At 35.7% G+C, this 12,799-nt stretch overlaps 1 protein-coding gene across 2 annotated transcripts in view; it reads left to right on the top strand.

The window, feature by feature from the left end:
- Positions 1 to 5,429: 5,429 nt before the first annotated feature.
- Positions 5,430 to 12,799, top strand: part of stxbp5a (syntaxin binding protein 5a (tomosyn)) — a 166,146-nt gene continuing 158,776 nt past the window's right edge. For both annotated transcript variants that reach the window (XM_056481621.1, XM_056481620.1), the window contains exon 1: positions 5,430 to 5,942. In XM_056481621.1, the coding sequence (XP_056337596.1) occupies positions 5,805 to 5,942 (138 nt within the window). In that variant the 5' untranslated portion in view covers positions 5,430 to 5,804. The remainder of the gene's footprint in view (positions 5,943 to 12,799) is intronic.

The raw sequence follows: 12,799 nt of genomic DNA, 5'->3' as shown, positions 1-12,799 counted from the left end.
GTCTGCCTGGTTTTGATTTCTGCTGCAACATGAAAGCAAGGAATCATTCTGCTTGTATCAACTATTCAGGCTGCTGCTGGTGGTGGTGCTGGTGGTAGCGCCTACCTGAGTATTGTTGCTGACCACGTCCATCCCTTTATGAACACAGTGTACCCATCTTCTGATGGCTACTACCAGCAGGATAACGCACCATGTCATAAAGCGCAAATCATCTCAGACTGGTTTCTTGAACATGACAATGAGTTCACTGTACTCAAATGGCCTCCACAGTCACCAGTTCTCAATCCAACAGAGCACCTTTAGGATATGGTGGAACGGGAGATTCGCATTGTGTGATGCTATCATGCCAATTTGGACTAAAATCTCTAAGGAATATTTCCAGAACCTTGTTGAATCTGCCACAAAGGATTAAGGTAGTTCTGAAAGCAAAAGGGGGTCCAACCCGGTACTAGTAAGGTGTACCTAATAAAGTGGCCGGCGAGTATATATATATATATATATATATACACACACATTTTGTTTTCCAACTGGTAACGTTCTTTTTCAGTAGCTGGTTTGATTGAATGACATTTTCTGAAAAAAATTCAATAAAATCTAATTAATCTTACTAATATCATTTCATGGACAGAGACAGCGTGCCTCACCCATCCAGGAATCGCTGTCTGATCACAAAGAGTAAACTTGGCCTTCATTAAACAAGGGCAGATGTCTGAGTCAATTATCAGCGACACACTCTTAAACAGCAGTGGCAAGACTGACGGGTAAGCTATTCTGACCTCTACTTTCTGACCCTCTCTATCTCACATCAGACATGCATAGAGCAAATCCAGAGCAAGACAGATGGTACAACTGTCAAATTAAACGTCTAGGTAGCAGTTTAATTGCACCAATGAATGATTTCTTCAGAGGTGATTTTATGTTTATTTCATACTATCGAAATGGGAAACACCTGTAAATTATAATCAATAAATAAAATGTCTATATAGTGTATAGTGTAAAAATGTATGGATTTTTTTTAAACATTTGAACACAATGAATTCCCACTGAGATGCATTCAAATGTAAATACATAGTATAACAATTATTTATATGTTGCGCTTTCTTTTATCAGAATAATTAAATGTTATTGTTTGTTATATTGAATTTTATGAAGAGGTTCGTAAATGGCTTTGTTCCATAATTGTTCTCCATAATTGTTCACATTTTACTAAAGTAACAGTCAAGTTTGTTTTTTCATTGAAAGCAGCTTCAAAGTAATTATGTTTAATGACTGTTAATAATGCTATTTAATAAAATATGCTGTTAAAAGCAGGTTACAATGTGCTTTGGAAAATCACAGCTGTGCTGATATATAACCATATCTCAGTGTTGCTTGTGTGCTTTTGCATTTAAGTTGCAATATGACAAATAAACTACATTTATAAAATGTTAAAAAAAAAAAATCCCTGAAAAATCACATTTAAATAAAAAAAATAAATAATTAAATTAAAAAAATTTTTCACAGATGATTCTTTGGATTTACTAAATACTTATTCGAAACCATTTTTCAACTTATCATTAATCTCAGTCAAATCTATTTTGGTTGAAACAAATGATATGATACTGCATGATATAGATATTCCCAAAACAAATTGAATGTATAAACACTATACAAACCAAGGGTGTAAAATTAGCATGGACGGAGGGGACGTGTCCCCACCAATATCCACAGATTATTAAAATGTCCCCACCAATAATTTAATCGCCTCCAAAATAAAATAATGCTTTGTCGAAATTTTCCAGTCAGGCTTACTGTGCAAGACTTAAGTGAGACATGGACATAAGCAGCTTTCCAGATGTTTGCAATCCTTGTCAAAGTGAAATCATGTAAATTTATTTTTGCACCATATTACTAATTGTATTTGATTTATTTATTTATTTAAGTTTTTTTAAAAGTGCAAAATCAAACATGTGCAGTTTTGTTTGCAAGAAAGAACATGGACATGTAAAGTCATCTTTTAGCTTAAAGTAGATAAATGGCAATATTATACTTGCAAAAATGTGTTCAGTTTTGGTGGTAAGTGATTATGCATAAATAAGCCAATACATTTCTACAAAATACATTTCTTTAACTTTACATTTTAAATATAAAGTTACATTTAAATTTTACAATTGGGGGGTTGGTGTCAAATTAGGTCCCCACCAATATCAAAAGCAAATCTATGCTCTTACAAACATACATCTGACTCCAAAGTAAATGACCTGAGGTAGCTATTAACGGTTTACATGAATTAATACTGACCAATGACACTGGAAATCAGTGGAAAATGTACTGCTTTTATAATGCTACACACATGCTACACTCGATACATATACACACCATTCACTTTATGCGTATGCACACGTGATACATTCTATACATACACATAATTACATGATACATTCACACAAATACGATACATTCTATACATATACCTTCCATACATATACACACATGATACACTCTATATATACACACGGTACAATCCATACATATGCTCTATACATATACACACATGCTACACTCCATACATATACTCTCTCTCTCTCTCCCTCTATAAATAAATATATATATATATATATATATATATATATATATATATATATATATATATATATATATATATATATATATATATATATATATATATATACACTCACATGATACTCTCCATACAAATACTCACATGATACATATATGCTAGACTCCATACATATGCACACATGATACAGTCCATACATATACACACACGATACACTTCATACATAAAGACACACAATACACTCCATACAAATGCACACATGATAAACTCCATACATATACACACATGACACACTCCATACATATACACACAAGATACAATTCATACATATGCACATATGATCCAGTCTATACATATATACACACACATGATACCTTCTATACATATACACACATGACAAACTCTATACATATACACACACATGATACACACCATACATATATACATATGATACACCCTTTGATACGTCTCTGATATGTCTCTCCATAAATACACACACACACATGATACATTCTATACATGTACACACATGCATATACACACACACACACACACACACACACACACACACACACACACATATATATATATATATATATATATATATATATATATATATATATATATATATATACACACACACACACTTGATACACTTCATATATATACTCTGTATATATGCACACATATGATACACTCTATACATATACATGATACATTCTATACATAAACACACACATGATACACTCCATACATTTACACACGATACATATACACACACACACACATGCTACACTCCATACATATACAGACATGATACATTCCATACATATGCACACATGATACATTCTCTACATATACACTCATGCTACACTCCATACATGTACACAAATTATACATTTTATACATATACACACACACTACACTCCATACATATGCACACATGATACATTCTATACATACATATGATACGCCCTATATGTTTACACACATGATACAGTCCTGTCAGGGGTCTGGGATAGAACACACACTATATACATATACACACATGATACACTCTATACATATACACACGATACACTCCATACAATTGCACACACGCTACACTCCATAAATATACACACACAATACACTCAATTCATGAAACACTCCGTACATATACACACGTTACACTCCATACATATACATATCCACATATGATATATTTTATACATATACACACATACATATGCACGCATGATATCTCCATACATGATACACTCTATACATATACACACACAACACACTCCATACATATACACACACACAATATATTTATACATATACACACATGATACACTCTATACATATACACACACATGATACACTTTATACATATGCACACATGATACACTCTATACATATACACACACATGATACACTCTATACATATACACACACATGATACACTTTATACATATACACACATGATACACTCTATACATATACACACACATGATACACTTTATACATATGCACACATGATACACTCTATACATATACACACACATGATACATTTTATACATATACACAAGATACACTCTATACATATACACACACATGATAGATTATATACATATACACGCATGATACACTCCTGTCAGGGCCTGAGTCACGTAACCACTGAGCTACTGGAACTTGATGAACCTACACATAGAAAGGCAAAACACAATACACTCCATGCATATGCACACATGATACACTCTATGCATACACACACACACACACACACACGCACACACACACACATATGATACACTCCATGCAAATGCACACATGATACATTCTATGCATATACACACACACGATACACTCCATACATATGAACACATATACACTCCATACATATACACACACATGATACACCCTATACACATAAAATCATGAGACACTCCATACACTTACACGTTTCTGTGTGGAGTTTGCATGTTCTCCCCATGTTCGCATGGGTTTCCTCCGGATGCTCAAGTTTCCCCCACAAGTTCAAAAACATGTGGTATAGGTGAATTGGGTAGGCTAAATTGTCCATGTTGTATGTGTGTCCATGTTGTATGGATGCTGGGTTGCAAGCTTAAAGGGCATCCGCTGTTTAAAACATGCTGGATAAATTGGCGGCTCATTCCGCTGTGGCGACCCCAGATTAATCAAGGGACTAAGCTGAAAAGAAAATTAATTTATGAATGAATATATATATATATATATATATATATATATATATATATATATATATATATATATATATATATATATATAAAGATATATATATATATATATATATATATATATATATATATATATATATATATATATATATATATATATATAGAGAGAGAGAGAGAGAGAGAGAGAGAGAGAGAGAGAGAGAGAGAGAGAGAGAGAGATAGATAGATAGATAGATAGATAGATAGATAGATAGATAGATAGATAGATAGATAGATAGATAGATAGATAGATAGATAGATAGATAGATAGATAGATAGATAATGATTCAAAGAAAAATTGGCTTTCGTTGTTTCTTTGCGTACTTTCATTTACAATTTGGGTTGGGTGTAATAGTACACCACCTTTTTTGAGGACTAGGCTACACCACTGGCTGGTAGGTATATGAAAAAATGTCTCCTATCAAATCGCTTTTACAGAGTGTGAGCCAACTTGATGAATTGACGTGCATGACTGTTATGTGATGACTGCGAGGCTGATGTGCTCGCTCTCTATCCTGCATCCCTGCGGCTCCAGGTGCACAGTCCCGCCCCCTATTTCTGCAATGTGACGCCAAGATCACTCAGCGCTCTACAGTCTTGCCTGGTCACCGGGAGAAGCGTTCGGAAGGCGGCTTCAGTAGTCATTCAGGCCGGAGTGCGCATGCGCCGCGCTGCAGCGGTGTTTCCGCGTTGAGTGGAGGAGAGGAGAGAAGAGAAGGGAGAGAGAGAGTGAGAGAGAGAGGATAGAGGAAATTTGAGACGCAGCGGGACGCCGAGTCAGAATAAACGGACACACCACAAACGCTAATAAAAAATAAAACAAAAACAGCGCTCACAACTCAAGCTTTTAGCCATGGAGGACCCGGTGAAAAGCACTCTTTAAAATGTGAGGTTTAAAGAGACGCGCTGCAGAAACGAGCGAGAGCGGCTTTCCCCCTCATCATCCGCGGCTGATCTCGACTCGGGTGCTCCGGTCCCCCTCCGCCACTCGCACCGGGGGAAAATGAAGAAGTTTAATATCCGTAAGGTGCTGGACGGCTTGACGGCCGTGTCGTCCCCTTCTCCATCCCCACAGCTCGGGGCCAAGGAGAACGAGCTCATCCCGGAGACGCTCCAATCTGAACACTTCCAGCTCTGCAAGGTGGGGAAGCTTTCAAGTCAATGTGTAGCATCACCTGATGTGGCTTTTTCTCTAATAAACCTCACGCAAGTGCCACTTACTGCATGCCTTTTTACACTTTATCACAGGGACTTACTGTCACAGGTTTTTCTGGCGCTTTATGCTTGATAGATGTGATGCATCATATAGTGGAACTAAATTTAAAGCGTTATGGTTTTATTGCAAATAAAGCGCGGCGATTTTTTCCATGTTTGACATTAAAATGCTTGTGTATTTTATATATACACACTGTACTGTAAAATTCTGCCCCCTCAAACCCAGACTAGATGATTTTTTTTTTAAAGCTGTGCGTGGAAAGAGCTGACTCTGTATTTGGAAAATGCGCACAAATGCGTAAAATATTCATGCGTGACACAGAGAATCTTTTATGTCCACGCGGACGCTTTGGCTGTCTGTTTTTCCCCTTATAGCCTAGTGTTCATATCCAACATGCTACTTTATGAAAGCGTCTGAATCATGTGTGCTTGTAGAATGAAGCGGTGATGCTTCAGTGGAGGGAGGAGGGGGGATAAACAACCCGTTTCTTGCATAATCTACTGTGCTAGGATTAACATGTCATTTGCAATGTTGGTAGCTGTTTTCTTTTAAACCCAGAAGCCTTTCTGTCTTGTCTATCTTTTTGAATAACACACATACTGACTGTTAATCTGCAGCACCTTTTTGGCCATCATGTACTGTAGGTCACCAAAATATTGTAGGAAGGTAGATAACTAGGTTGTGACAGCCAATGTGTCCACGGTGTTATGAATAGGCCTAGTTGAAGTGTTGGTGGGTTTAGCTGCCCTCCCTGGATTAGATCTGGCAGCACAATGGATGGAGTTAATAGTTCTCAGTGAGAAACAGGTTATCTGTTGAGGCTCCTCTCCTCTCATCTATAGTGCTCCACACAAATCTACGTCCAAATGAATGGGCGGCATTAGATTATGAGCCCACACGTGTGTGTGTGTGTGTGTGTACAGAAACTGCAGTAGAATGACAGTATTGTAGCTGTGATGAGCATTTTGATTCTTCTCAACGATTCAAATGTGTTGGCCAAACTAATTCGTTGAGTCAACCTTGCTAAAGGTTACTTTGTTATGACAGTAGGTGGCGACAAGTACATTTTGAGTCATTGTCTCATTTGCTTAATCGATTCCTTTGAACACAGAGCCATTCAAGACTGGAACATATCTTTACTTTATGGACATTTATTCATCTAAGTCAGACTCACAGATAACAGTATGTTAAATCAATTCCTTGTTTTGCCAACTTTTAAGCCCTGCTCACAACAAAGGCAATAACTATAAAGATATTATAAAATGTTAAACTATAAAAGAATAGAAGTGTTCACCCCAAAACTATAACCCTAAAGCCATACAAGAGCAATATCCGTTGAATTATTTTGAGAATGATTTTGATCAACTCTAAACACAAGCTATGTTTCCATCCAAAAGTGTGAATTAAATGTATGCGCAAAACAAAATTATTGCATAAAAGACGTGCGAATAAAGCAGCGTTTCCATCCAACGAGTCAAAGAGAACAAAATTGTCACTTCCTGATTAACTGGCACCTAATATCAACAGTAAAATCAGAATTTGTGCAGTAGGAGAAGCTGCGTGAATCTTTTCTTCATTTAATAAATGACTTGCGTCTCAGAAGGCAATCCTGACACGCAATGAACGCGTGGTGGCGTTTGAAGCCGTGAGACGCAGAGCACAGACACTTGATTCTGGAGGTCATTAATAATATAATAACACTAATTCTAAAACGGTTAAGGTGTTTTACATTGACCAAAACAACATTTAAGATGTTTTACAATGTGCTCAGCCTGCTGGTTTGTCCATTCACACACATTTTTATCATCACATGATCTCTTATAACAACATCACATGACCTTTTTTAATGCACATACTGAAATTTGTCCGGTAAAAGTGTTTCCATCGTAGTTTATGTGCATCTTTTCTTATCGAATAAAAAGTTTATCCTACTCAGTTATGCGCAAATTTTTTTATGCACATTTTCAAAATTGATGTGCATCTTGGCGTTTCTATCAACCGATTTTTTTTTATGCTCATATCCAAAATGCGCATAAAAAAAGGTGTATGGAAGCATAGCCACATTGATATCAGGTCAAAATCCATTTTGCTGTATCAAGTTTGCACATTTAAAGTAGCAGATGATAAAACGTGCACACACACACACACACACACACACACACACACACACACACACACAAACAGAGCATGTTGTACTTCGAAATACACATGCAAAATAATCATACTTCACTTCAAAACAAATTTTAACAAATTGACTAGATTCCTTTGTTAAATGACAATATTTTCAGTTGAAGTGGTCGAGAGGTTTATTTTAGCTAGAAGGAGTGAGTGAACTATCCTCAATTAGATGTAAGTTTGACAGTAAGTGATATGATACAATGTATAAACATCCACTGATATTCAGCAGTTTACATGTTTTGCCTTAATACAAACATGCACATGTGTATGTTGCCTCATTAAAAACAAATGCAGCAAATTAAACACAGTATACACAATTAATTAACAAAAAGATACATTTAAACAGACCTTATGTCTTTTTAGTGGTGGCGTTGAATACATATATAATCCGTATAGCTGTGAACACTATAGTCAAGCATGGCTGCCTGCTTCACAAAACTGCTCCTTTACTTTTCATTAAAGCCTTTCTTGTTTTCAAAATAAGAATGCTACATATATAGTAAGTAGCTTAATTAAACATAATGGGGGAAAATCATTGTTGTAATCTCACAAGAAAACATTATGGCCAATTAAATGCTTACTGGGGCGTGCCGATTAATGATCCCACATGGATCATCAGTGTCTGTGTTTTGTTCTGACTGGCCTGTTTTTCACTGAGATTTTACACTTTCAGTATTTACAAGGGAAAGAGAAAACAATGAACTCTTGAACTGAACTGAACTCTTATGATTCAGCTATTCCTAGGTATATCCATACAGGTGATTTTATGGCACCATTAAGATTGTAAAAAAGCTACAGAAATAACTTAAATAAATTTACAGAAATATACTTGCTTTGTTGTCAAAAGATAACCATGAACAACAGTGCCAAGTTTGTTTATTAACAAACAGCAACTGGTTCAGTGAAGGGGGCGTGTTTTTTCTGTAGGTTTGAAGGTGCTGTTTGTAAGTTTTTGACTCTTCTAACGCATAAAAGATACCATAATATGTTTGCAGATATATTAAGAAACATGCTAAGTGAACATTCTTGTTTATCTGAAAAGCAATGCTAAAGTCAGATATTCTTCTGGTTATTGCCAGTTTAGCCATTTATATTTCAGCACTTGAGTAAGGTGACTCAAGTGGCAGTGGCAGGTCCTAAACTTTGGAATTCCCTTTCCACTGAGCTTCGTACAATCACTCACTTGCCACTTTTTAAAGCCAAGCTTAAGACCTACTTGTTTAAATGGGCTTTTAATGCATGGCACTGACACTTCTTTATGTTTTAATGTTTGTTGTATTTTATTGATATTTCTTGTCTTGTTTTGCATTGTCTACTTTTTTGTTGTGCTGTATAATTAGTTTTTACTTGTGTAAAGCACTTTGGTCAACCTTGGTTGTAATAAAGTGCTATATAAATAAACGTTGATTAATTGTAGTATGCAATAAATGTCATGTAAAATGCCATTTAAACTCACATTTTTAGCATTTAACACTGAATAAAGCTCACGAGGTGTACCTGAGGTGATCATAGTTCATCCTGTTGTTCACCTGTGAGGAATAGAAACCGTTTCTAAAAAAAGAAATTTCAGGCATCTGTTAGGACAAAACTCCTTTAGTATGAATAAAGGATTTCTTCTATTGCGTGCCATTGCTTTTAGTTAGAAAACGGTTCAAATCAGCCTTTAGGCTCGATATTCAGGTAAACTCGCTCAATCTGGCAAACTGCGCTTGTGTTTGTTTTAAACCAGGAGTGCAATATCTAGTTCAACCACTGGGTGTCAAACTTACAAACTGCACCTTTAATGAAATGCTTCTTAACAGGTCACACTTGACTGCTGTTCGCTTGTGCTTTTGTCAGTCGTTTGTTTCTAGCAACCGACAATGCGGTTAAATGATTATTTTGTTTTCAAATTCATTACACATGTAAAGAGAGCTTTAATGGTGTAATCTTTAATGATGTGTTCATGAAGGCGAAAAGAGGGCTAAGGAAAATTTGACTTAAGTAAACTTTCAATGTTTTCAAAAATATTGTGACGCACTGTATTAACACAGCAGCTTTTTTTAAAATAACACTTTATAATGAGTCATTTTTGACTAAGTTACATGTGTGCGTTTCCCCAGGCTTTGGTCTTTTGTCTAAGACCTAAATTTAATAGACACATATGAACAGGAATAGTTAATTATTTAATTCATAATTAGTGGAAAGATGAAAAGAGATATGAGAGTGGAGTGAAGCTTGTTGCCAGTACTCAGCTTTCCGACAGGTACCCGTCCCCACAAGCTCTGCTTATGTAACCTGCTTCAGCCACTAAACAAACATAGAGACGGAGAGGCGGTATCTCACAACGCCGTGAGCTGACTAACTAGAGACCATTACAGCTGCGTGTTTGATGCTTGCAAGTGCTGTCTATGTAGACACTCTCTAGGTTTTATAACACAGACAGAGAGAAACGATGACAGCTGTTAAGCACAGGCCAGTGCTGTAAACCTGTAGCCAACCATTGTTGTTCTCTGGATACAATGCAGCAAGGTCTCTGTTCTCACTCCCTGTTGTTTTTTTTTTTTCTTCTTTTCTTTTTTCTATCTATAGCACATCACAATTGTTTGAGCTGTTCAAAGAGCTGGGAAATAAAATAGTTGGATATATTCAGTAGAACCCGATATTGGATTGTGCCTGAAGGGGAGTTTGACTGTTGCTGCACACAATGCTTTGTCACTCTCTTTTGACTCATTTTACAAACAAGTGCATAAGAAATACTACATTATAAAACTAATGTTAGTATTGTGTATTTACTGTTGGAGAAATTATTAATATTTGAATTCGATTTTGTTTATTTAGATTTCTTTTCTGTGGTTTTGTTATACCTGTAAATACTTTTTCTTTTCACTTTCAGAAATTGTAGTGCTGTAACTTAAATCTGTTCATTACAGTTAGTAGCTAATAAACATTTTTAAAATGTCCTTTATTATTATTAATATATTTTTTCATCTTTCAGTAACCAAATTTATTTTAGGAGTGTTATTTAACAATAACAATAATATAGTTCAAATAAAATCATTGGTTAAAATATGAATAAATAATGAACAATATTTTGTAAAATATTGTTATAGTATTTTATTATTTATTATGTTTGTTTTATATTGCTCTTAAAAGCACCATATCTGATTTTGTCAATAGAATATCCAGAGCACTGTCATATGTTTTGCAGACTTATGCACTTAAATTATCCCAAATGTTTTAAAGAATGTGCAAATCCAGAAAAATAAGCAATTTTAACTAGTGACAAGGATCTTACTGTGCACAATGACCTTAATCTGCTTCAAATTACCATGATAACACATTCTGGATACATTAGCTCATCCATGAATATGATTTCTTTTTTTTAATAGATTTTATTAAGGCTTTATTCTTTTTAAAATACAGAAACAGTACAAAGGAAATCCACTGGTATAAACATGGCAACCCCAGCGATAAATCAGAAAATATTAAAAATAAATGAATTAAAGTGAATAAATAACAAACAGGTGACGCGGTGGCGCAGTAGGTAGTGCTGGTGCCTCACAGCAAGAAGTGGTTCGAACCTCGGCTGGGACAGTTGGCATTTCTGTGTGGAGTTTGCATGTTCTCCCTGCGTACACGAGGGTTCCCTCCGTGTGCTTCGGTTTCCCCCACAGTCCAAAGACTTGCGGTACAGGTGAAGTGGGTAGGCTAAATTGTCCGTAGTGTATGTGTGTGAAGAAATGTGTATGGATGTTTCCCAGAGATGGGTTGCAGCTGAAAGGGCATCAGCTGTGTAAAACATATGCTAGATAACTTGGCGGTTCATGTGGTGACCCCAGAGTAATAAAGGGACTAAGCCGAAAAGAAAATGAAAGAATGAATGAAATAACAAACAAATGGGGTATTTACCAATCAAAGCAATCATAATGTTCAAATGTAATTATCAGAGTATGATCAACTGTGCTAGTAAATTGTTGACATAGCACTAATCAGTTTTAAGGAAATCCAGAAAAGTTTGTCATACAGCTTGAAATTTTTGTTGAGATTCTAATGAGCGTATCCTCTCGAGCTGAATGACTTGATACAATTCACCCATCCACTCTTTGAAACATGGAGGGTCAGAAGATTTCCAGTTTGAAAGTATCCTTTTTTCACATTAGTTATGCCCATCAAAAGGGAAAAGTGTCTAATGTATCAGAATATCTAAGAATTGCAAGACAATGGTCCGGCTTAACATGAATATGATTTCTGAAGGATCAAACTACACCTCTGTTTATTTTGAATATGCACCTTTTAGTTGTAGAAATTACATTCTGTGCCTTCATCTCCAGGTTATGTTTGTTCTGAACATTACTTTTAACCATGGGAAAAGGAATATTCTGCACTTGTGATAGCAGTTGAGTTAGCAGCACATTTGCTGTGTTAACTTTGAAATGTACAATGTGGAATGGTGCACTGTTAAAATGTCAAGTTTAGAAGCTTAGCGATCAACAGCCTATTGTACACTTCATATTCTCATGCTCATACTCTCATGCATTTGTTTCAGCACATAAAGAGAAAGACATCAAATAGTGATGGAAAGTGTGTCAACTAAAGTATTTTTGGTCACACTTTATTCTGAT

The sequence above is a fragment of the Danio aesculapii genome, chromosome 20, assembly GCF_903798145.1.
Source record: "Danio aesculapii chromosome 20, fDanAes4.1, whole genome shotgun sequence".
Classification (NCBI taxonomy): domain Eukaryota; kingdom Metazoa; phylum Chordata; class Actinopteri; order Cypriniformes; family Danionidae; genus Danio; species Danio aesculapii.
This window is presented reverse-complemented; position numbering and strand designations above follow the sequence as displayed.